A 27322-nucleotide genomic window follows, 5' to 3' on the forward strand; every position below is an offset into this window, starting at 1 on the left:
CACTGGGATGGGCAATTTCCCTCTGGCTAGGTCTGGTCCAAATGGTCCTTTCATGCACAGGTACTGGCTGAGCCCAGCATAGCTGTGATCACCACTGTGACAAGGCAGCGCTGAGTTTACTGAGTCACCCAGGCACTGTGCTCTCCTTCCTCCAAATTCAGATTCTCTGTGTCACATAGCCAATGCTGGGGAATGGGGCTGGAGTGGCATTGGTGATTCAAGACTGTCTTTCCTACCTTCGTCAGTGCATCTTTCAGCAATACGAAGTTAAAATCAGGTACTATGATTCCTCATCTCATTTTTGGTTCTTGTGACGGTGCTTTTTTGTGTAGTTGTTAAAATTTGGTATTCCTACAGGAGAGACAAATGGTGTGGGCTTCTATTCTGCCTTCCTCCTACTAATTATTTAAATAAAAATTTTAAAAAGTAGAAGTGCATGGAATATTCCAAATAAGGTTGCACATGAGGATTAGCCAGCACCTAGGCCTCATGAATTATCAGTTAGTATAGTTACACAGTTCGGGTTATATTTAAACTATAATTGACCTCTGACAAGCCATGCAATTACAAGAACTGAACCACAGCAGAGGGTATTTATATTCATTGTTAACCACAGTTGAATAAGAATCCACCTCCCTATGACCCTCATACTAATATAAACGCTGCTGTTTACTTTCCCAGAAACTAGTTCCCTCTTCCACAGTCTCAGTTTAATTGGCTCAGTCCAAATGAAAAGCAGCATGTGAGGGCTTAGTCCATCTTCTGAAGCTGGGGATGCAAAGGGAGAAGTGCTCTGGCTTATACACCAATGGATCCCCACTCTCATCTTAGCCCTGGGGGAGAAACTTGAGATCTTCTTGCCTAAGGTAAAACCTCAAAGTTTCAGAAAAACTATCCTGAGTGAACTCCAAGAACCAAAGCCATAGCCATAAGACATCCCCAGTGCCAAGTGCTGTGCTACATGGTAGGTACTATGCTGAAAGTTAAATAAACAGTTCCTCTCTCACTCTGAGGAACTTCAGCAATCATCTATATTCCCCATCATCTTAAATTTCAGGAAGAGAAGCAGTGACACTGAACTTCAGCTATCTGAGAAACATTCAGCATGTGTTGCTCCTCAGGTCCCACCCCAACACCAATGCCTCTTGGCTACCCACTACCAAGTTACTTTGCACCCTATTGGTGCCAATAAAATTTTATAGGTAAGATCCTGCTTTCTATTACAGCATGTAATACCAAAAGGTATACTCCCTGTCTTCAAAGAAATGGAAACTAAAACAACATTGAAGTATAATTCAAAGGCAAAGTGTAAAAAAATTCATCAAACCTAATAATGATAAAGTTTAGGGAAATACATACCCTTACACCTTGAGACATAAATTAATTTAACCTTTCCATAGAGCTATTTGGTTACGTGTGTGTATGTGCGTGTGTGTGTGTGTAGATATAAGATATACGTGTGTGTGTGTGTCTGTGTGTATCTGAAAAAAAGTTTTAAAACTTTCATGCTTCCATAATTTCACTTTAAGGGAACGCCTTCCAAGGGAATAATCAAAGATTTCTACAAAGATTTATGTGCTAGGATGTTTGTCGCAGCCTGTTTATAACAGTAAAAGACTTAAAATAATTTAAATTTCCAACAATGAGGGGATGATTAAACAAATTAAGAATTCATGTATATGATTGAATATCATGTAGCTATTTAAAATTACATTTATAAACAAAAAATTAAGCAGTCATCAAATTTTAAAATGTACTATTGCACCAGTTTTGTAAAAAAACAAAATATATCTATGCAACGAAAATAAAATAACCAGAAGCATAAACACTGAACTTTAACAAACAATGATATATATATTTACAAACATTAGAGATGAAGTTCTGTTTTTCTAGTTTACATTCTTCCTATCTTAAGTATTCATGTGTATTCCTTTTATAATCAGACTGAAAAAAAAAAACTGTTCTCTTTTTTAAAAAATCCAGTTGACCAGTATGTATAACAAACAAAATATGTTTCCCTAAGTGCACTGAAGAATTCTCAAAGAGAGAAGACAATCTCTAAAAACATGGAACAAATGCCCAAGCAGCTGCTGCCACTTTCCCTTGCATTTTTTAGTCTCTCTCAAAGACTAAAAGGAAGACTCTGGAAGACTTTGTTACTATTTAACTTCAGAAGATATTCCTTTAAAAATAGGGATAGCAGGGCTCAAAGTAGGAAAAGAAAAAAATAAACTCAGAAGGGAATTTTTTGGCAACCATCCACCTCCCTGGCAATTATTTTCTCTTGAGAATTATCTTCTAATTCCTTGAAGGATTTATTGTTTAGTTTGACTGCACAAATTCCTTCAGAAAAAAAAAATTATAGATCAGAAAAATAAAGTGATAAGTCAGATTGCAGAAAAAGATGCTGGGATGCAGGGCTAAATAACAACAAAAAAATGATAATTTAACACATTACAAAGGCTCATGTTCATTTATTCTTTCACTCCATCCTCATAGAAATGCTGTTTTCTGTCTATCCCCACACTATTTTTAAAAAGACACTGAGATCCTGATAGCTAGAAGCTCAAACGTGAAGCTATAACCAGTATAGAGTCCACTTCAAAAAAAAAAGTTCTTATCCATCCTATATCCCTATCCCCATCCTATATCCTATATCCCCAAATATTCCCATCCCCATCCTATATCCCCATATATCCCCATATATCCTATATCCCAATCCCCATCCTATATCATATATTCCCATCCATCACCTATTCAAACGTATCCCACAGATTGACTAAATGACAGCTATCAACAGTGGTGATTTGGACAATTTCCAGCAAGTTCTGGCATAGCAGAGGAGGGAAAACAAAAGAAGAGAATGGTGTGCAGTCATTTTTCCCCCTTTGCCTGACTTAGTTTGAATGGACATTGGGTTGGATCTGCAGGGAGGTAGGAGGTGGTTTCTGAACATTATTGTTTCTATGCTAAGAACTATTGCTCCCCCAAATTTCAACAGTATCATTCTATAAGTAGTTTGTAGCCAGCTGTTAATTGTTTATTTAGATGGTTATCTCAAATTAAGAAGTCTGAAATTTCAGTAACTTTATAATTAACAGTTTTAATAATGAATTTCTCAACAGGCTCTTGAGTCCCACTGAGTTATTCAGAAGCAATGAAAAGTACTCATTAAGGCCGGCCGCAGTCGCTCACGCCTGTAATCCCAGCACTTTCGGAGGCTGAGGCGGGAGGATCACAAGGTCAGGAGATTGAGACCATCCTGGCTATCACGGTAAAACCCCGTCTCTACTAAAAATACAAAAATTAGCCAGGCATGGTGGCACACACCTGTAGTCCCAGTTACTCAGGAGGCTGAGGCAGGAGAATCACTTGAATCCAGGAGGCGGAGGTTGCAGTGAGCCGAGATCATGCCACTGCACTCCAGCCTGGGTCACGGAGTGAGACTCCGTCTTTAAAAAAAAAAAAAAAAAAAAAAGACTCATTAAAAGACATCCAAATTATTTTAAAGAAAAAAAGAGCAATATGAAAAAGTATGAACTTAAGTGCTCAGTCAACAAGAAGAAAAAAATGCAAAAGGTTTAAAGAAATCATGCAGAGAAATAGATGTTTTATTTTGTCTATTTGCTTAAAAACTCAAAATAACATGGAATAAATGCCGAAGCAGCTGTTGCCAATTCCCTCACATTTTTTTTTTCATTTAGTCTCTCTTAAAGACCAAAGCAAAGCTCCTGGAACACTATGTTACGATAATATTTAACTCCAGGGAATAGACCCTTAAAAGCAGAGATACAGGGGTCAAAAATAGATGAGGTGGGTTTTTCTGTTTAAGTTTTATTTTGTCTTTGCTTATAACCACAAAATAACCATTTCATTGTGATTAATTCTTTAACTTCATTTCAACTTTCCTCACAGGCAAACTCTCTAATAAGGACCTAAATGCTTTGTAGTTGGAAACTTAGCCTTCCTTACAATTAGCCAAATTTAAAAGGAAATTTACAACAAAAGTCCAATCTATCAACTCTAAACTTACATAATTATAATTTTATATTTATTAAGATAACTCTTTGACCACAATTTCCCACTAGGTTGTAAACTCAGGGGCTTAGATTATATCTGTTTTTCTCATCATTTTAACTCTCATATTTAAAATAATGCCTGTCATGTAGTAGGTACTTAATAAATATTTATTGAATGAATTGCAAAATACTATAGTCATTCCCAACAAAATCAGGAATAATCAAGAATGCCTTATGATAACTAATTTAATACTGTTGCCATATGGTAGCCAATGCAATAAAAAGGGCAGAGAAGCAGTGTGCACAAAAATGTATATGCCTAGAAATCCCAAGGGAACCAACTCAAAAAAGTTTTTATAATTAACTTCAGTAAGGTGCACAATTATTAAATTGATTATATTACCAAAAGTAATCAGATAAAATAAATAATAAAAAAGACACCATTCATAATACCAAAAAAGTTTAAACTTTCTAATATAAAGCAACTGTGTGAGTCTCACATGAAGGAAACTATAAAATTTTACGACAAATATCGGAGGGAAAGATAAAATAAATCTAACAACCAGCCACAGTCCTAGATGAGAAGACAATATGGTAAAGATGTCAAAACTCTTGAACTAACTTAAGTTGCCAATCAAAAATTCAATTTTTGGCTTTCTTTATGGTGATGTTGTTTTTGTTTTGTGTCTTGATATTGAACTTCATACAATGATTCTAAAATGTATCTGGTAGAACAAAAGGACTAGAGTAGACAAGAAATGTTTGAAAAGGCAGACAAATGGCAGAGATTGGGGGAGCAGTTACCATATCCAAATTAAAATATATATGTGAAAACCAGAATAATTTAAAAATTAATACTGCTACCTCACACCTTTCATAAGCCCAAATTCTAGATGGAGTTTAATGTAAGTCCAGAGAACTATCAAAAAATTAGAGGAGGGGCCGGGCACGGTGGCTCACACCTGTAATCTCAGCACTTTGGGAGGCTGAGGTTGGTGGATCACCTGAGGTCAGGAGTTCGAGACCAGCCTGATCAACATGGAGAAACCCCATCTCTACTAAAAATACAAAAATAGCCAGGTGTAGTAGCGCATGCCTGTAATCCCAGCTACTTGGGAGGCTGAAGCAGGAGAATTGCTTGAACCCGGGAGACGGAGGTTGCAGTGACCCGAGATGGCACCATTGCACTCTAGCCTGGGCAACAAGAGCAAAACTCCATCTCAAAAAAAAGAAAGAAAATTAGAGGAAAATATAAGGGACTATCTAAACTTTAGGTTGAGAAAACCATCTTAAATTCAATACCAAAGAAAGAAACAAATGGCTGGGCGTGCTGGCTCACGCCTGTAATCCCAGCACTTTGGGAGGCCGAGACAGGCAGATCACGAGGTCAGGAGATCAAGACCATCCTGGCTAACATGGCAAAACCCCATCTCTACTAAAAATACAAAAAAAATTAGCCGAGCATGGTGACGGGCGCCTGTAGTCCCAGCTACTCAGGAGGCTGAGCCAGGAAAATGGCATGAACCCAGGAGGTGGAGCTTGCAGTGAGCCAAGATCATGCCACTGCACTCCAGCCTGGGCAACAGAGCAGGACTCCATCTCAAAAAAAAATGAAAGAAACAAATAAGAAAAAGACTGAAGAGTTTGGTACCATGAATATGTGTAAATATCTGAAGATAAACTCATACTATAAACACATTTGAAAAGTAAATGTCAAACTCAAAGAAAATACAGTATTACCAACATACACGGCAAAGGCTTACCATTGTTAATACATAATAAGCTTTTTCACAATTAGGAAAAGATAAATAACCAATATAAAATCTGGGCAGCAATATGACCATAAAATTTTTTAAAAATGTGAACGGCCAATAAACATAAAGAAGAAAAGCATTCAATATCACTAATAATGAAAGAAACTGGATCATTAAACACTATCAAATTATTTTGTAATGATATAACCTAGTATTTACAAGAATTTCCACTTACATATCGCTCTTGGGAAAGCATATCATTACATTCTTGTAATGGATCTCAAAATCATTTAAAGAAAAATATTATAGCTTTTCATCCAGTAATTCCTTCTGAGTAATATATTTGGAAGAAACAATCAGAGATACTTATAAAGATTTAGGTACAAAGACCATCATTATAGCTTTATTTGAGAAATTAGAAATAATCATTTAAAATCATGTTCTTAACATATAAGGATACAGAAAACGACTGATCTATATGTGAAAAAAAGCAACTTACAATATAGCACATATAGTATTACTGCAAAATATACTATTTATAGCCCTCTATATACACGCATTTTAAAGACTATAAGGATGTAAAACAAGTATTAATAGTGGTTATCTCTGGATAGTAAAATTTAACACATTTTACTTCTTTATACTATTCTATATTTTCTCTCAATAAACATGTATCAGTGTTATAGTTGGAAAAAATGTGATATATCTTTAAATTATTAATACTATAAGATATTAGATGAATCTTATTTATTAATAAGGCATATCTATGATGCAAAAGCAAACTGTTAATATCAACCTATTTTGAATGTGGCTTTAAGATTATACTGCAGGATTTTAAAATACCTATGTTCAACAAAATGACAGGCTTTATGGAATATTTCACATATGGAAATAGACTTTATGAGACATTTTTCTAAAATTACCTTTTTTTCCAAATGTAGGTTTGAGAATATCATTCCAAAAACTTTTTTCCCTTTGTCTTCCCATATGATGAAGGGTTAACAGTAATAGTAATAGTAGTATTACCTTTATAATACAATGGTTTATTTGTTCCTAAGTGTTGCCATCTATGGGAGAAAAACTAATACATTTATATTTTCATGAACTCAATAGGAACTACATAAAACATCCCCATCTTCTTATCCTTGGGCATATGACAATAACATTTACATTTTTTATTTCTTCACTTACAAATGCTGGCTTAACATGGATTGTTAGCTACAAACTGCTATCAAATTTGATTTATCATGGTATATCTTACAAATTAATGAAAATATTACCAGTTGACCTAATTTATACACTATTTTTAAAAACATAGAAAATAAATGTTGACAAGGATATACAGCAATAAGAATCTCATACACTGCTATTGGAAGCATAAAGTGAAAACCACACAACAGTGCCCTATGCATATATCCTATGATTTTACAGTTAATATCCCAGATATAGGCCCAACACAAATATATGGATATCTATTTACAAAAATACCACACACAAATGTGTTACCATGTTCATTGCAGTACTAAAACACCCAGACTAGAAACTACTTAAGGCCGCTCATCAATAGTAGATAGGATATATAAGTTGTGACATATTTATACAATGAAATATTACATAACAATGATAATGAATGATCTACATCTATAACCAACGGTATGTATCAATGTTGCAAGTATAATGGTGAACAAAAACAGCCAAACACTAAAGAATATATATAGGTCAATTTACCTAAAATACAAAAACAGGCAAAAGTAATCAACATTACTAGAAGTCAAGATAGTAAGTACACTTCACTATATTCATTACCAGGGATGCCAAGAGGGCTTCTGGGGTACTGGTAACATTCTGCTGCTTTTTTTTTTTTTTTTTTTTTGAGATGGAGTGTCACTCTGTTACCCAGGCTGGAGTGCAGTGGCGTGATCTTGGCTCACTGCAACCTCCGCCTCCTGGGTTCAAGAGATTCTCCTGCCTCAGCCTCCTGAGTAGCTGGGATTACAGGCGCGTGCCACCATACCCTGCTAATTTTTGTATTTTTAGTAGAGATGGGGTTTCACCATGTTGGTTAGACTGGTCTTGAACTCCTGACCTCGTGATCCACCTGCCTCAGCCTCCCAAAGTGCTGGGATTACAGGTGTGAGCCAACACACCCGGCCACGTTCTGCTTTTTTATCTGGATGCTATTACACAGGTGTGACAGTTTTTCAAAATTTATTAAGCTATATATTTCTGTGTGTGTGTTTGGATCTATTCCTGCTCAACAGGAAGTTAAGAGAAAAACTATATAATACAAAAACTTTGTGAAAAGTCAAAATGACTTTCGACTTTGATGACTTTTGATGCTTTGCTGGTAGAGATGAAATTTCAAACTGAATCAAGTAGTTGCTGTTAATTGTGTCCTAAAATATTTCAGAGAGTAAATTAACCTTATTTCCCCAACAACTTAAATTCTAACTTCAAATATGCCTTATTTCATTTCAGTTTTACTGAACAAATACATAAAAATAACATTTATTTTAAGCAAGTAGAGGTGAATAAAACATTTCTAATAAGTACAATTTCTTTCATCCTATGCAGTCCTAATATGTTACTTACCTATATAAAAGTTCATATATTCTACATCAATTATTCTTAAATTATGCTCAGCTATTAAATGGTTATCTATACAATCTTATGACATCATCTCAATTTTTGACACAAGTATGACATTCACAACTAATGTAGTAAAAACACATTGTTAACGTACACTAAAACCATTCTTTTCCTTGGTCAATGGTTTATACAAATTACAAAAATGTCATAAAAACTTGGCTTTTATTATAAAACTTCAGAATTGGACAACTTTTCCTAAATGCAATTCAAGTAAATACTGTCACAGCTAAAGTTGAAGGACACAGAATAAACCCTGTTAGTTGGTCTTACATATATCTTTGTACAGGAGTTGAAAAACACCCATAATTAACCTTGTAATATTCATATAAAAATTTTTTCCAATATTAAAACTAAGGAGTATAATTCTGCTACCATTTACTGATGTGTCTATATATAAGGCACTGTGTGAAGTACTTTGTATCTCTTTAGATGGCCATCGTTTCTTTAGATTTTCACAACAGACCTGTGAAATAGGCCCTACGACAGGTTGAACATCCCTAGTCCAAAAATCCAATATCCAAAATGCTCTAAAATCCAAAAGATTTTAAGTGCCAATATGACGCCACGAGTGGCAAATTCAACACCTAACATCTTTGCTTGCTGACAGTTTAACATACACAGACTTTGTTTATTGCACAAAACTATTCTAAAATATTGTATTAAAAATACCTTCAGGCTATGTGTATAAGGTGTATATGAACATAAATGAATTTCATGTTTAGACTTGGGTCCCATCCCCAAGATTTCTCATGATGTATATGCAAATATTCCAAAATCCAAAAAAAATCTGAAACACTTCTAGCATCTTGGATAAGAAATATTCAACCTGTATTATCTCCATTTTGCCGATGAGAAAACTGAGGTTCAGAAAGGTTAAATAATTTGTCAGAGTTATTTGGCCAGGAAGTTGAATAGGCATATTTAAAATAATGACTGATCTGACTCCAAGTCCTCTATAATTAATCACAATGTAAATATGCTTCTCCTTGTAGTATGGGGTAGGAAGAGCTAAAATAAACAAATCAACTCTCTTCGCTTTCTATTTTTAAAAATCACTTTTCAGACAAATTGAATTGATTTTTGGCTATAACCAACCAATTACAATTAGAAAGTTATCATCACTTTTTCATAACACAGCCTGCAATCTGTCTTCTCCAAAATATTTTTCTGTGATTGTGGCAAGGTACAAGTAAAATTGTCTCTAATGACATACTGAACCATAAATTAGATGGATGTATTTACCCCCAAGCTCTAGCAAAGATCAAAGCTCTTTAACCAATGGGTTTGGTGTAAGACTATACAAGGACTTAGTCACTGTAAACAGACAATCCTATATGCAGCTACATTAAGATGGCAGGCCTGTTTGATGAACCCTTAAATTACAGTACACACCTACTACCCATAATATTAGTAGTGCTTTGGGTAATAAAGGAAATATTGGGCTGTTCTAAGTGTGGGATGAAGCCTGCAGGGAAGACAGAGAAAACAGCAATGGCAAGAAATAAGGAGGAAACTGTGGCCATCGGAAATTTACTAGAACCATATTACAGAGAAAGAAGAGATCATGAAAATGTAAGCATCCTCAAAACAAATCCTCAGAAATCTGGGAAAGGCACTAAACCTCCCATGGGCAAAGTTTGTGTGTAAATGTCAAGAAGGGAGAAAGACAGGAGGCCAAAGATTAGTAGATGAATCTGTTATCCTCTCTCAAAACACAATTTAGGACATGCAATGTTAAGGGACCAAGTATGTTCTTAGCTCTATGGCTCAAACAAGGTAAGGAACTAATAAAATCCCTGAGCATATGACATATATGCTAAGAGTGTTCTTAAAAGTAGCCAGGTGCAGTAGCTCACACCTGCAATCCTTTTTGGAGGCCGAGATGGGCGGATCACTTGAGGCCAGGAGTTTGAGACCAGTTTGGCCAACATGGCAAAACCCCATCTCTACTAAAAATACAAAAAAGTTAGCTGGGTGTGGTGCCGCCCGCCTGTAATCCCAGCTACTCAGTAAGCTGAGGCATGAGAATCACTCGAACTGGGGAGGAGGATGTTGTGGTGAGCGGAGATTGTGCCACTGCACTCCAGCCTGGGTGACAGAGCAAGACTGTCTCAAAAAAAAAAAAAAAAGTAAAATAACTTATCTATAGGGCCTGAAAATTAATTCTGACTCAAAATCACAATTTATTCATCACAGGAATGAGATCAAAGCAAATAATTTACTAACTCTCTTTGCATCCACAAAGAATACTTGATACACACTTTATACACAATGAACTGTATCTATTTGCTTCCAGGTCTATCTCTTCTATTAGACAGAATCCATCTGTACATAGAGAAAAAAAAATCCACTCTCAGTCCAAAAGCATGCCAATATAATTTACTAGGACCCACAGACATTTTTAACCTTCATTCATCCTTTTATTTATACCCATCTAGACCTGATTGTAAATACGTTCTGTCCTATATACTAGTAAATTAAACACTTCCAAAAAATTTGAAAAGAAGAGGAATGAGGCCAGGCGTGGTGGCTCACGCTTGTAATCCCAGCACTTTGGGAGGCCGAGGTGGGCAGATCACGAGGTCAGGAGATCGAGACCACGGTGAAACCCCGTCTCTACTAAAAATACAAAAAATTAGCAGGGCGTGGTGGCGGGCACCTGTAGTCCCAGCTACTCGGAGAGGCTGAGGCAGGAGAATGGCGTGAACCCGGGAGGCGGAGCTTGCAGTGAGCCGAGATCGCGCCACTGCACTCCAGCCTGGGCGACAGAGCGAGACTCTGTCTCAAAAAAAAAAAAAAAAGAAAGAAAGAAAGAAAAGAAGAGGAATGATACTTTTCTTAGTAATTCCTGCACAGTGAACAAGGTAACATTTTTCTTTTGCATTTAAAATATTTGGATATAATCCTTCCAAAGTTACAATGAACTGTCAAAGGCAGGTCAACTACACTTCAGTAGGCCATGTTTCCAGACCTGCTCAGATAGCACTTCACTAACTGACCTATAGTCAATTCAAACAAGATGTGGTTGTTAAATTCCTAGAGAAGGACTAAAAGATGAGGTATTATTTAATAGAGATGATAATTACTACATGCTTTTAAAAAACACTCCTGATACCACACATTGGTTGATAGTGTTCCAAGGGCCAAAAGGTCAACTAAGGAATTATCTATATTTAATATAGATAGATGGCTTAGGATAGTATCATAGCTTCTGTGTGAAAGAATTCAACAGGAAAGATGCTAGGAACACAAGCTCTAGATCTACTTACTGGCTGTATAACCAGAGGTGAATCACTTAACCTCTCCGTGGCTATGTTTCTTCATCTGTTAAATTTGCCTCTTAGGTTATCATAACAATTTATCATATTTCGCTCTCAATACCTCTTGCCAATCATATTTATAAAATTAATATGCTAACTTAATCTATGTGTTTAATTCCAGTCTCTCACTTGAGTCCTACATTTCCTATCCTCTATAGCTGTGTTTCTCACACTAGCATCTGAAGATCTTGGGGATCTTCAAGTTTCCCACAATTTTTTTTTAATTTTGTGATTTCATTTTGGTAAAAATCTTATAAAGCCTTTATAAGCAAATATATCCAAATCATTTCAGTGGCCTTCATAAGTGAACTGATATTAGATTAGGTGCTATGCTAGCAGAAGTGTATAAAGCTAAGGAACCCATAGTACTGACACTCATTCAAGATTGGAAGGCTGGAGGGGAATCCAGGCTTCCAGTAGGAGATGAAACATCATGTGGCATGCTGAAAGACTGAGGCAGGAACTGCTAGGAAGGGAAACTCTTTAGAGAAGTAATATTTTAGGTATAGGCAGCAGCTTGTGCAAAGCCCAGGAGGAAAGGGGGGAAAGAGTAAGTGGGTGGGAGGGAAAAATTAGAAAAACGGTGGGGGACAGAAAAAATTGCAGGTCAATGGCAAGAGATTGGTGGACTGGAGACTGGCAAGGCAGGGATATTGAGGCAAGTCTTGTTTGACACACTGAGTTTGCCCTTAATCTTACAGGCCATAGGGAGCAACTAAAGGTGGCTGTACAGAGAAGTAATGTGAGAAAGACCATTTTGTCTGCATCTGGAGAGTAGGTGAGGTTGCAAGTAAAGCATTCAGGAGTCTATTGCAATAGTCTGGGTAAGAAATAATGTGATTTAAATGAAGGTTATGGCTGTATAGCTAAGGAGAGGAGACTACCAAATGTGTCACTGAAGCTAAAGGAAAATTAACATTCAAGGATGAAGTAGTCAACAGTATTGTATACTGAAGAGAGATCCAGGAAAATAAGGACCAAAAAAGGGCCCATTACTTCAAGAAAAAGAAGTTACGGTGACATTGGTGAGAACAGTTTTAATGAAAACAGTTTAGCAGAAGCCAGATTAGCAGTGTCTTGATATGTCACATGTACAAATTGAGAATTCAAGAAAGTTGCTGAAAGAACAAATACACTTTGATTCTATTTGTCTGCTCTAATCCAGTCACAATAGACTTAAGCTCTTTGAGGTTACTCCAAATCAAACTGCATTCAAACCATAATCATCCAAGAATCATCCCACCATTAAAGAGGGCAGAGTCAGAAGAAGCAACAGCTACAATTATGCGCTAGGAGGGGAAAAATCAGACTTATTTAAGCTGATGTACTTAGTACAAAGTTAAATCGTTTCATTTCTGTTTCCAGTCTCCCCCTTAAACTTAATGCTTCCCCAATTTATCCTTCACAGTGCAGCCAAAGGGATCTCTCTAACACATATCCTCCCTAAAAATGTTCTCAAAAACTCATCTTCTAAAAAATAAAAAAGTTTAAAAAAAAAACCTCAGCCCTAAAAGTGACATACAAAGCACTTCAGGATCTGGCCTCTGCCTGTATTTGCTCCAAGCACACTCAGCCACATGTGGTTTCCTAAGTGCAGTATAACTCACCTGCTTTCTTGAGTTGTTTGCTTTTCTCTATTTGCCCATGGCACCTTGGACGTGGCTCTAATAAACACTTTATCCTGCTGTATAGCAACTGTTTACTTACTTGTCTTTACCTCCACTGTTCAACCTAATTCTTAACTCATAATAAGCACTCAATACATTTTCCTGGGGGTTTCTTTGGGTTTTTTTGTTGTTTTTTGGGCTTTTTTTTTTTTTTTTTTTTGTCAAATGAATGTTTCTTACTCCTCTATTTAGGCAGCATTTGAAAATCTGTTTGTTTAACCCTAAAGAGCTAAGCATATGTACCAAAATGTTTTCAAGCATCCCCATGAGGTAACTGATTTTAAAGTGTGACTTTTACCATAGTAAATACTGAATTTTTTTCTACAAAAATACTGCTTTGTGAGGCAGAATCTGCACATCATGTACAGACAATCTAGTTCTGAAAACATCTCTTTTTTGTACAGACAGTTGTACTTTATTTAAAACCAGAATCAAAACAAAGGCCAGGCGAGGTGGCTCACACCTATAATCCCACTACTTTGAGAGGTCTAGGTAGTAGGATCGCTTGAAGCTAGGAGTTCAAGACCACCCTAGGAAACATAGCAGGACACTGCCTCTACAAAAAAAAAAAAAATTTTAATTAGCCAGGCATGGTGGCACGTGCTTGTAGTCCTAGCACTTGGGAGGCTGAGGCAGGAAGCTGGCTTGAGCTATGATTATGCCACTGTATTCCAGCCTGAGTGACAGAGTAAGACTCCTGTCTTTAAAAAATAAGGTAAAATGGAGTCAAACTTAAAGTACATACTGGTAAGTGTCAGTTATACATTAGTAACTAGACAAATCCATATAAAAATACGTGGAATTTTGAAAACTGCTCAGGAAGAAAGCAGCTGCTCTAGCTTGAGCACCAGTGCTTTTCAGCGGAAAACTGGCTCTGAATAATGGAAAATCTGAATGCTAATAAACACAGAAGATATCCTCCATTTCCTCTACTAACCTGAGTTCTCTCAGAAAAGACAGCAGTAGTATGAAATCCATTCAGTAGCCATACAAAAATAAATACCATAGCTAAAATATACCAAGTACATATTTTGTGCAAGAACTGTGCTACGTATTTTTCACACATTACTTACAACATCTGTCTGATCTTAATTACTAGTATTATCCCTATTTATAGATTTTAAAAGTGAGGATTAAAGGGTTGAATAATTTGCCCAATCAAGCTGATGTCAGCAGGGCAATTTATAATTAGTACTATGAGCATAATATCAAAAAGCTTTTCAAGAGCCTAGAAAAAGATAATTTAGGTTTCCAAAATGTGAAAAGTACAAAATCAAAATTAATGTTTACCTAAATATCTACAAAACATGCCATTATATTAACTAATTAACTATCATCCTACCCTTAAGTATGGACTGTGTTGGACGTGGCCTGTAGTATATTTCAGTATATATCGATATGATTTAGGGTGGGGCCTTAAAAAATAAAAATGCCCAAACTTCACAAATATCACTGAGACCCATGACAAAATGGCAAAAGATATGAACTGATATTTCACCAAAAAGACATACAGGTGGCAAACAAGCATACGGAGAGGTGTTTGACATAATTAACCTTTGGGGAAATACAAATTAAAACCATGATGATGCTGATTCAAACAGCAGAGAAAAAAATTTAAAAATAAAAGATAAATATTAAAAAACATGATTAGCCATTAATACATACCTATTACAACAGTTAAAATAAGAAATAATTATACCACCAAATGCTGGCAAGGATGTAGAAAAACTGAACCTATCACACATTGCTGGTAAGAATGTAAAATGGCACAGCTACTATGAAAAACAGTTTAGCCGTTTCTTATAAAACTAAACATGCACTTACATATAACTGAGTAATCACATTGTTGGATGTCTATCCCAGAGAAACAAAAATGTATGGTCATACAAAAACATGTACATAAATGTTCATAAAAACTTTATTGGTAACAGCAAAATACTGAAAAGAATCCAAATGTCCCTCAATGGGTGAATGGTTGAACAAACTCTGGTACATCCATACAATGAACTACTACTCAACAATAAAAAGGAATGAACAATTATTGAATTAATAAATAAATTCATTAATTCATTAATACAATCTGAATGGCCCTCAGGGCATTATATTTAGTGAAAAAAGGCAACCTTAAAAGACTACATGCTGTATGATTCCATTTATATGACTTTATTATTATTAACATTATTTTGATTGACCAATCATTGTATACGTTTATGAGGTACAATGTGATATTTTGATATATGTATACACAATGTGGATGATTAAACCAAGCTAATTAACACATCCATCACCTCACTTACCTATCATTTTTTATGGTGAGACATGTGCAATTTACTTCCTTAGTTATTTTGAAATATATAATACATTATTATTTATTACAGTCACCCTGCTATGAGATAAATCTCAAAACCTATTCCTCCTGTATATCTAAAACTTTGTAACTTTTGATCAACAACTCTCCATTCCCTTCCTCCAATCCCCCTCCAGCCTCTGGTAACCATGACCTCTACTGTAAGTTCAATTTCTGTGGCAATGAAAGCAAAAACAGACAAATGGGACAGCCTCAAACTAAAAAGCTTCTGCACAGCAAAGGAAACAATTAACAAAGTGAAGAGACAACCCACAAAATGGGAGAAAATATTTGCAAAAAATACATCTTAAAAGGAGTTAATAGCCAAAATATATAAAGAACTTAAAGAACTCAACAGCAAGAAAACAAATAACCCCATTAAAAATCAGGCAAAGGACCTGAACAGACATTTCTCAGAAGAAGACATACAAATGACCAACAAGTACATGAAAAAAATGCTCAGCACCACTAATCATTAGGGAAGCACAAATGGAAACCACAATGAGATATCATTTCACACCTGCTGGAATGGCTTTTGTCATGTTGAAAGATAACACGTGTTGGTGAGGATACAGAGAAAAGAAAACTCCTGCACACTGTTGGGAACGTAAGTTAACAGAGGAAAACACCATGGAGGTTCCTCAACAAGCTAAAAATAAAACTGCCATATGATCTGTTGATTCTACTTCTAGGTATCCAAAGCAACTGAAAAGTATGTCAAAGGGATATCGGTAATGCCATGTTCACTGCAGCATTATTGATTACGTATTTTTAGAATTATATTCCATTCTAAAAATGATAAAACCATAGAGATGGAAAACAGGGAGGGAGGCAGATGGGTGGATATAAATACAAAGGTGGCAGCATGAGGGGGTTCTTTTTTTTTTTTGAGACGGAGTCTTGCTCTGTTGCCCAGGCTAGAGTGCAATGGTGCAATCTCGGCTCATTGCAACCTCCACCTCCCGGGTTCAAGCGATTCTCCTGCCTCAGCCTCCAGAGTAGCTGGGATTACAGGCACCCGCCACCGTGCCCAGCTAATTTTTGTATTTTTAGTAGAGACAGGGTTTCACCATATTGGCCACGCTGGTCTCAAACTCCTGACCTTGTGATCTACCCGCCTCGACCTCCCAAAGTACTGAGATTACAGGCGTGAGCCACCGTGCCCGGCCAGCATGAGGGAGTTCTTTTATGATAATGGAATAGTTCTGCATCTAGATTGTGGTGGTAGTCACATGAATCTATGCATTAAATAAAACTACAAAGAACTACGCACACATATACACACATTCACATGAATGCAAGTTTAAAAATTGTTAAAACTGAATAAAGTCTGTAGCATAGATAACAGTAATGTAACAATATCAATTTTCGGTTTTTGACATGGGGTAAACATGGACATAAAAATGGCAACACTAATAAGGGGGAAGGAAAAGAAAGGGCAAGGGCTGAAAAACTATTGAGTACCATGCTCATTACCTAGGTGACAGGATCAGTCATGCCCCAAACTTCAGCATTATGCAATATACCCTGTAACAAGTATACAAGCGCTCCCTGAATCTAAATTAAATTATTTTTTAAAATCTGCTTTTAATATTGTACCATAGCTATATACAAAGCTACCACTGGGAGAAGTTTACACAGGGTTCATAGAACTCTGTGTTATTTTTGTCTTTTCTATCATTATTTCAAAATAAAAAGTTTAAATAAAAAATGGCCTTGGTTATGACAACCTGAATTTTGAACCCAGGTCTGCCTAACTCTAAACTTGTGCTACCACCCTGTGTACTACAATACCTGCAAAATCTGTTTTATTAAAACATACTAAGTATGCATAATTTCCTAGAGAGAAGAATATAATACACAAGAAGTCCATCCTGGGTCACAGTTAAAGAGGGTAAGGTAGTTCAAAAAACACTTTATTAGAAATAAGTTTAAAATATGAAATCATTTCATTCATAGCAACTAAGACCAGGTGTTCCAATGTACTAATATGGTCACGAAAAGAGAACTTCAGAAGTCTAATAGGAGGTGACAACTGGGCTGCTTTGGCATAGTGACTAGGGGTACTGTTTTTCACTCCCCCTCTCAGTAGAGGCAGCTCTGTAGTTTCCTGCCATGTTGTCTTGTTCACCTGAGAAGTTAACAGTTGTTCCAATCTTTCCACACCAGGCAAACAAACTGCACAGTAGAAAGCTGTAGATAGAGTCATTACAGTGTATATTCACTTGGCATCCCTTTTCTATCTACCTGGGATCTTCCTGATGAGACTATCCTTGTGAGATGCAAAACATGGCCAAATTACAATCATCACAGCCATGGAGGTAAGCTAAAATTACCAAATCATTTTGGGAGTAAGCAAAAGTTGCTGCCTGTCTTTATATAAATTCATCAGACCCTTATATATTATACAGCAGCTATGAAAAATTATACATTTAGGCAAGAGCAAGATAATAATACTTAAAAGAACAAAACAGTGATGAGAGGTAGTTAGTGATGTTCTTCTGTTTTGCACCATTTATTTCGATAATTACTCCCAAAATATTTGTATTAATTGATCAGATAAAAAACACCAGAGCCAATTGGTTCACTGTGTCATTTCCAATGCTGAATGTCCTATTACTCAGAGATCTACAAATTCAATTACACATATTAAATAATTCAATTTAACAAATACACAGTATTAAATATTTTTAAGAAGGAGATGACATTGCTTGGGGAGTTGACACAAAAAGAGAAAATGGCACTAGTGTGTGGCTTCCATGGGAAGACAGTTAGCAAAATCCAAAAAAGACCATTATTACTGTTACTAAGTGTGTGCTAATGCGGCAAATTCAATGTTATCTTAATAACAAGAAGGAGAAAACTTGTGAGAGTGATCTTCAAGTATTTAAAAAGGAAGTAGATATGATCAATTGTACTTCCTCAGGACAGAACTAAGAGTAATGACTAGAAGTTACAAGAACATACAGGAAGGCTGATAGTGTACTTATATACATATGTACATACATATATACATTTTTTAAAATTTAAAAGATCATGTGTGTATAAATATATATCTTTTATGTGTCTATATATATTGATGTATATGCCCTAAATTCTATAAACATATGAGCTTTAGCTTTTTTTTTTTTTTTTTTTAGATGCAGTCTCGTTCTGTCACCAGGCTGGAGTGCAGTGGCACGATCTCGAGTCACTGCAATCTCTGCCTCCCGGGTTCAAGCAATTCTCCTGCCTCAGCCTCCCGAATAGCTGGGACTTACAGGTACACATCACCACGCCCGGCTAATTTTTGAATTTTTGGTAGAGACGGGGTTTCATCATGTTGGCCAGGATGGTCTCAATCTCTTGACCTCATGATCCACCTGCCTTGGCCTCCCAAAGTGCTGGGATTACAGGCATGAGCCACCGTGCCCAGCAGAGCTTTAATTTTTAAAAATTTAAAAGATCATGTGTATACATATACATATGTGTGTATATATAAAAGATCATATGTGTGTATATATCTTATTTATGTGTGCATATATAAAAGATTATATTTGTATATATATATCTCTTATGTATATATACACACACATATATCTTTTATGCATATATACACACATAGATCTTTTAAATGTTTTAAAATTAAAGCACATATATTTATAGAATTTAGGGCATATATATTAAATTACTAGCTATAGTGATATCTTATTAAAACTACAGGAGAGGACTTCCTGAGACCCTTTCTAAGGGCCTGTCTTCCCCCAGAGGCCCCACGAGACAGAGAAAGCATCTTGATACCCAGGGCCACAAATGAGCAATCCATAGATACTACATATAAGGGAGACCTGTACCCTATGAGGTAACCTGAGGATGAAGGAGTGAGTCATATTGGGTGGCGATTAAATGACCCAGCCTCCTCTCTCAAGAAGACTTTTACATTTTAGACAGGCAGCACTTGAAGCAGCAAAGGAGAAAGGAAGTGCAGAAGCATCAGAAGAAGAAAAGGAGAAAACTGAGCCTTGATAACGGCAAAGCAGCTATGGTACAAAGCAACTGATATCCAATCTTTTTTTTTTTTTTTGAGACAGGGTCTCAATCTGTTACCCAGGCTGGAGTGTGGTGGTATGATCTCGGCACTCACTGCAACCTCCACCTCCCAGGTTCAAGCAATTCTCCTGCCTCAGCCTCCTGAGTAGCTGGGACTACACGTGCTCGCCATCATACCCGGCTAATTTTTGTATTTTTTTGGTAGAGATGAGATTCACCATGTTGGCCAGGCTGGTCTTGAATTCCTACCTTCAAGTGATCTACCCAGTTCCACCTCCCAAAATGCTGGGCTTACAGACATGAGCCACCGCACCCAGCTGTAACTAATACCCAATTCTAAGGGAACAACAAGCTGACCGGTATTCTGAACTTTCTGCTAAATTGCCAGAGCTGTACAATATCCTTGAACAATGTTTCAGTTCTCCATTAGACCCTTCTGTTCACCTGCCAATGCATTTCCCTACTATCCTGTGTGAATTTATTATCACCACAGGAAACCTGGAGATAACACTGAACTTCACCTGAACTCTGTATTCTTGGAAAGAGCCACAGTCAAGAAATTACCCCTACACTTTTGTGTTCTGGGAAAGTTTACTAGATAAAACTGACAGATGACCACCTTGCAACCAATGACAAGGCCAGAAACAGACTTTCCAAATTCCCATTCTCTGCCTCATACACGTTAGCTAAACTCTTTGTCCCCATTTACCATTCTGGTTGGTCAACGCCCATAAACGACCTGACCAAACTTTAGTCAGGCTCCTCTCCTTCCTCAAAACCCCTGAACTTTGGTCCACCCTGAAGCAATGGAAGGTGAGTAACCCCTCCTTAACAGCCCTTCCTCAGAACAGGCTGACTTCAGGAAAAACATTCCTGATAACACAATATTCTGCCTCCCGCTATTGGAATCATCCTCTTCCTTTTATTGTAATAGTCTATTTAGATAAAGCCTCTCCTTACCTAAGTCCAGATTTGTTTTTTGTTTGTTTGTTTGTTTTTGTTTTTTTTTGAGACGGAGTCTTGCTCTGTTGCCAAGGCTGGAGTGCAGTGGTGTGATCTCGGCTCACTGCAAGCTCCGCCTCCCGGGTTCACGCCATTCTCCTGCCTCAGCCTCCCGAGTAGCTGGGACTACAGGAGCCTGCCACCACGCCCGGCTAATTTTTTGTATTTTTAGTAGAGACAGGGTTTCACCATTTCACCATGTTAGCCAGGATGGTCTCAATCTCCTGACCTTGTGATCCGCCCGCCTCGGCCTCTCAAAGTGCTGGGATTACAGGCTTGAGCCATCGCGCCCGGCCCACATTTGTTTTTAATTGACACTTGCAACCTTCAAACAGCCTAACTTTATCAAACACAAATTAAAACCATTAAATATCCTCTCATTTACAATATTTTTATAGAATCACAGCTATTATACCTTTTTTGATATATAGCCACATAATAAAATATAACATCTGTTAAATTTTTCCCAATGTTGAAATAGGAAAATTAACTAGACAACTAATTATTAAAAATAATTAAAATATGCTGGTTAAAATTAAGCATTTCATAATGAAAATGAAAACTGGAACCCAAACAACTTAAGTTTTGAAATCACTGAAATAATTCCTTTATATTTTCACTTTTGTCTTACACAGTTCAATCATCGCCTGACAACCAATTCAAAAGAAGAAAAAAGCTTGATGAGCTTGCATTTATGTTGGGCAACTATTAATTCAAGCTATGAAAGTAACAATAATATACTTGCTAAAGTTCTTTCTGAAGAACTTTCTGCAACAATCTGTCACTTCTCCAGTGGTGCAGTATGCTAATCTCAACCTAGCACCTTTCACTGTAGAGGGTACTGTAGATGCACATTAATTGCAGAACATACAAAAAAACAAATCTCCAATGTTTTTAATCAAGAAGAGAAATAGGTTAGACATTTCTACATCAGAAAGCATTTTTTCCAAAATACTTACATTCTTATTTATAGAAAAATTTTGAAATAATACTTACATAACAAACACATCACAGGAAAATCAACTACTCACCGGCATTGACTATAGCATCTACCTCTAGCAATGTGATGTCACCTCTATAGAGAGAAACTTTTTCAGTCAAACTTTTCTTCACCTGGGATGTTTCCTGAGTATTTTCTTCTGTAATAGAAAATGGATATTTATCAATAATAATATTATTAATTAATTTAATCAATATAATTTTTTACTCAAGACTACTACAAGATCCAATATGTGTCATGCTCTACTACAAAAAACAAGTGGAAATAAGAGCGTAAGTACGAGGGCTGTGGTTTATTCTCTATTTTGTAATTCTCAAAACAAACACACTATCACATACAAAATGCACATACAATAAAATTTTAGCATGTTATATTGGTCAACAAGAAATTCAATACTTATGGATAATTTTATTAAAATATCCATTCTAAAATAAAATTATGTACCATTACATTCACAAGGAGGTAAGAAAAAGATGTATTAGTCTTTAATCTTAGGTAAGAAGAACCTACCTAAAAGGCATCCTTGATAAGAATATATACATATATTTGAGCAAAAAAAATTTAGGTTCAGCTCTTTACTACTTTTTTTTTTTTTTGGAGAGGGAATCTCACTCTATCGCCCAGGCGGGAGTGCTGCAGTGACGTGATCTCCGCTCACTGCTCTATCACCCAGGCAGGAGTGCTGCAGTGACGTGATCTCTGCTCACTGCAACCCCTGTCTTCTGGGTTCAATAGATTCTCCTGCCTCAGCCCCCCCCCCCTCCCCCCTCCCCCCTCCCCCCCTACCTCCCAACCAAGTACCTGGGATTACAGGCATGAGCCACCATGCCATGCCCATCTAATTTTTGTATTTTTAGTAGAGATGGGGTTTCACAATGTTGGCCAGGCTGGTCTTGAACTTCTGACCCCAAGTGATCTGCCCGCCTCGGCCTCCCAAAGTGTGGGGATTACAGGTATGAGCCACCATGCCTGGCCAGCTCTTTGGTACTTCTAAGTAACAAACTATTACTCCGGATAGGAAATTTCAAGGAGAATATTTGAATTTGTGAAACTGCTCCTTTCTCATCAAATTGTATTTTACCTTTTGCTCTAGAGGGTGCTACTAGATTTTAAAAAGAAAGCTCTACCCCTACACACAACAGCCAGCAAGCAGGTATATTTAAAACAAGCCAAAAGCATTACTTTCTGAAATCTGATAATTTTTGAAATGATTTAGAGCAAGACTATAAACTTGAATTTCCATTTCTTTTTAACAAATAGTAATAAGATAAATCTACTAAACAAAGCTGCGCAAAATAAATGTTTTAAAATATTTTAAATTGCTATTCATAAAAAGGTTTTTAATATACTTACAGGAAAGCTGATTTATATTTTTGAATTTATATTAAACTCAAACTTTTTAAAGTATGATATGTGTAAATCTTTCATACAAGGAGATACTGCTATTCACTCACTGAGATACTCTCATTTTTAAAGGTATTTATGATATGTGTAAATTTTTAATGCAAGAAGACACTGCTATTCACTCACTGAGATACTCTCATGAGCATGCAATTTTGAGACATCTGGGGGATTAGATGTGATAGATTATGAGTCACCTAAATTGTCTTTGGACCACAGTAGTCCCCCTCAAAAAAAAAAATTTGGCCAAGACTAGAAAATAATCTATGACCATAAAAATGATCCTTTCTCTGTCTATAAAGCATTCCCTACTTAGCAACCACTTCTCTCCCAGAAGTATTCTTTTTTTTTTTTTTTGAGACGGAGTCTCGCTCTGACGCCCAGGCTGGAGTGCAGTGGTGCAATCTCGGCTCACTGCAAGCTCCGCCTCCCAGGTTCACACCAGTCTCCTGCCTCAGCCTCTCCGAGTAGCTGGGACTACAGACGCCCGCCACCACGCCCGGCTAGTTTTCTGTATTTTTAGTAGAGATGGGGTTTCACTGTGGTCTCGATCTCCTGACCTCATGATCTGCCCGCCTCGGCCTCCCAAAGTGCTGGGATTACAAGCCTGAGCCACCGCGCCCAGCCCTCTCCCAGAAGTATTCTAATCAAAATACTCACTGGTTGTAGTAATAATGAGAAGGAGAACAATGTGGGCAACTTCTATGTTAATGAAGTAGAGAAAAACTTTAGGAAACCTCAAAATATAAAATACTTAAATACTTGAGTTGACCTCTCAGGGACTCCTACAGTACTATTTATCTCTGCCAGATAGTAGGTAAGAGCAGACTTTACTACCAGAATGACTCTGTTAAAATCCTAATTCTGCCAGTTAACGGCTGGGTGAGTTTGGATAAATTATTCTCTCCATGCAACAGTTTGTGAACTACTGGCTCCTTCACAGTTAACCTAAGTTTATTACACCTAGAATGTTTGCCTCATAGTAAGTGATCAACAAACACAATCTTTTTTTTTTCTTTTTTTTTTATTTTTTGAGACAGAGTTTCGCTCTTGTTGCCCAGGCTGGAGTGCAATGGCACAGTCTCAGCTCACTGCAACCTCCATCTCCCAGGTTCAAGCGATTCTCGTGCCTCAGCCTCCCAAGTAGCTGGGATTACAGGCACCCACCACCACGCCTGGCTATTTTTAGTAGAGATGGGGTTTCACCATGTTGGCCAGGCTGGTCTTGAACTCCTGACCTCAGGGGATCTGCCCTCCTCAGCCTCCGAAAGTGCTGAGATTACAGGCACGAGCCACCACGCCTAGCCAACACTACCTTTTTTTTTTTTTTTACAAAGGTGACAAATATTATTTCAGCATCCATATTCAGCATTCATGGACCACAATACTAAGATACTTTTTCAAAATATTTTATTTTAAATAAAATATCATATTTATTATTATTGCTTATCAGTGAAAGAGACTATATTTTGTTTGTGCTGTTATCAAATTGTCAACACCTGACCCAATGACAAGGACTCTGAGCCACAAGTCCTCGAGTTCCACATCCAACTAGTTTCTATTGTGATTAACCAAATTATAAACTCTTGATTCTCCATTAATGATTTTTAAATGACAATAAACATTTGGTGGCTTTGTCAGAGACAAATGGATATTTAGACTATTGTGAACCTAGAAATTATAAAGATTCATCACTGAAGATGTATCAGAACTCTATCAGGCATTAAATTGACAGACTTATCACAAATGAATGCAGAAAGACCATTTCAACTTGGGAGACAGAGTAAATAGATTTTCTAATCATTCTTTAACTGCTTTTAGCTCTAAAAAGTATTATTTCATTTTCTCATGAAGCATTATGTAAGTAACATCACATTTGTAGTGATAGAATTTTTAAACATATGAGACAATAAGTCATGTATTTCCTTCTCAAAAGCAAAGAAATTATAAAAGAAAGGTATGGGAGGGCCAGGCGCAGTGGCTCATGCCTGTAATCCCAACACTTTGGGAGGCTGAGGCGGGTGAATCATGAGGTCAGGAGATCGAGATCATCCTGGCTAACACGGTGAAACTCCGTCTCTACTAAAAAAAAAAAAAAATACAAAAAATTAGCCGGGCATGGTGGCACACGCCTGTAGTCCTAGCTACTCGGGAGGCTGAGGCAGGAGAATCACCGGAACCTGGGAGGCGGAGGTTGCAGTGAGCTGAGATCGCGCCACTGCACTCCAGCCTGGGCGACAGATGGAGACTACATCTCAAAAAAAAAAAAAAAAAAAGAAAGGTATGGGAAAACATTGAAGTTTAAACCATTTTTATACCACCATTCAATTGTTTAAAAAGAAACTCTAATCTGTCATCTGCAAATTTTTTAAATGGAATATTTTGAGACTGAAGTGAAGGTTCAAGCAATTCAACGTATTGAATAAATATATTGCTGTGACAATGTCGCTCAAGTAAGTTACTCAAAATGGTCTTTACTAAAGTTATCAGCATTATGAGGGAATATTTTCATTGTCTCTCATTTTAAAAACTAACATGAGGCTCTTTTTTCCTCACAGTCAGATTATACTTACAGCCCAATTCCTCACATAGTATGCCAAAAAGATATGTACATACTTAAAGGCTACAGCTTGATAGGACTAATAATTAGCAGTACTTCCTTCAACAATAAATCAAAACCTAATGGAGTATTTTTGACCACCAACTATTCTTTGCAAATACAACAATATAAATTACCACTTAGAGGCCACCTCTTTTATTTGCACAGCAATGCCTTGCCTTCCTTTTCACACACAGATCTCAATGTATCTTTTTCCATACCCTAGGCTTTCAGTAATAAATAAGACAAAAAGTTGCCAAGTATATCTCCCTCATGGACATTCTCTATGTACACAAAGCACCAACTCAGGCTTTGTACATCACTGGTTTTCTACAATTGCAAGTTGAAATATCTGTCAGTGTAAACACATGACAGTAATTGCTCTTCCATATTGTATACTTTTGATAATGTCAAAGAAAACCAGAACTGGAAGTGATTAAAGCAGTAAAAACAGATTTTATTCAGAAACTATTACAATAAAGGGAAAGAGACCTCAGTATAGAACTGGGACCAATTCCAAATACAGCAATAACAAACAGGGATTTATAGCCAAGGAGCAGGATGGAGGTGAGTGGATGGAAAATAACTAAGAGAAAACATGGGGAATTCTGGTTATAGAGCCTTAACAGTATTCCTCCTGAAGGCAAGCCAGGGTGATCACATATTGCCTGGTGGGGGATGAGCAATTTGACCAAGTATCAAGGGTGATCTGATACCAAGGGTAAGACATTTTCTCTTAACTAACTTAGCAAGATTCTTGCTGAAACTGGGCTATGCAGGTATTGCAAGAATGGGGCCTAGACAAGAAAAAGGCTTAGAGAAACCTGACTGAAGTTTGCTTAAAAAGACAGTCTTTGTCAGTCCCTCTTATTGTTCAAGGAAAGAAGAGATTCTCATGAAGTTACCCATACACGAAAAGGTGTGGTGATTTCTTCAGCTTATACCAGGTGGTACAGCTTCAGCTTCTTGGGCTTTGGGAAAAGGATAGTTTTAGTTCTCAGTGATGCCAAGTGAGGAAGGTAGTGAAAAATTAGAAATGTTAGTTTGGAAACTTGTAGTAGGCTACCAGAGGAAACTAGAAGAATTGAGAAAATGTATAAGATGGCAGGATCCAGTCCAGTTCATAGGTTGACAACAGAAAGCTAAAAAAAAATGAACAGGACTAGAATTTAATAACCCACAAGGGTACACTATAGTTTTCCATTTAAGCATAAATTTTCTCTTCACTCACTTCCTTTTTTAACTCTTGTTTACAAAATAAGCCTGGTCTGATTAGATTTGGCCTGGTTATTTACATAATTGCAGCAAAAATGACCACTTAGGCCTTTTTGAATTTGTTTTACTTGAATTTTTTATGAGGAATCCCAGATTAGATTTTTTTTTTTTTTGAGATGGGGTCTTGCTCTGTCACCCAGGCTGGAGTGCAGTGGCACGATCTCGGCTCACTGCAAGCTCTGCCTCCCAGGTTTGTGCCATTCTCCTACCTCAGCCTCCCAAGTAGCTGAGACTACAGGTGCCCGCCACCACACCCAGCT

The 27322-nt window shown here is 36.9% G+C and overlaps 1 protein-coding gene across 4 annotated transcripts in view; it reads right to left on the minus strand.

Annotated features, from left to right (window-relative positions):
* MACROD2 (mono-ADP ribosylhydrolase 2) overlaps positions 1–27322 on the minus strand; it is a 2131323-nt gene that overhangs the window by 2024485 nt on the left and 79516 nt on the right. For all 4 annotated transcript variants that reach the window (XM_058432749.1, XM_058432748.1, XM_058432747.1 and 1 more), the window contains exon 3: positions 21819–21926. In XM_058432749.1, coding sequence (XP_058288732.1) covers positions 21819–21926 — 108 coding nt within the window. The remainder of the gene's footprint in view (positions 1–21818; positions 21927–27322) is intronic.

Source organism: Hylobates moloch, unplaced genomic scaffold, assembly GCF_009828535.3.
Source record: "Hylobates moloch isolate HMO894 unplaced genomic scaffold, HMol_V3 SCAFFOLD_21, whole genome shotgun sequence".
NCBI lineage: Eukaryota > Metazoa > Chordata > Mammalia > Primates > Hylobatidae > Hylobates > Hylobates moloch.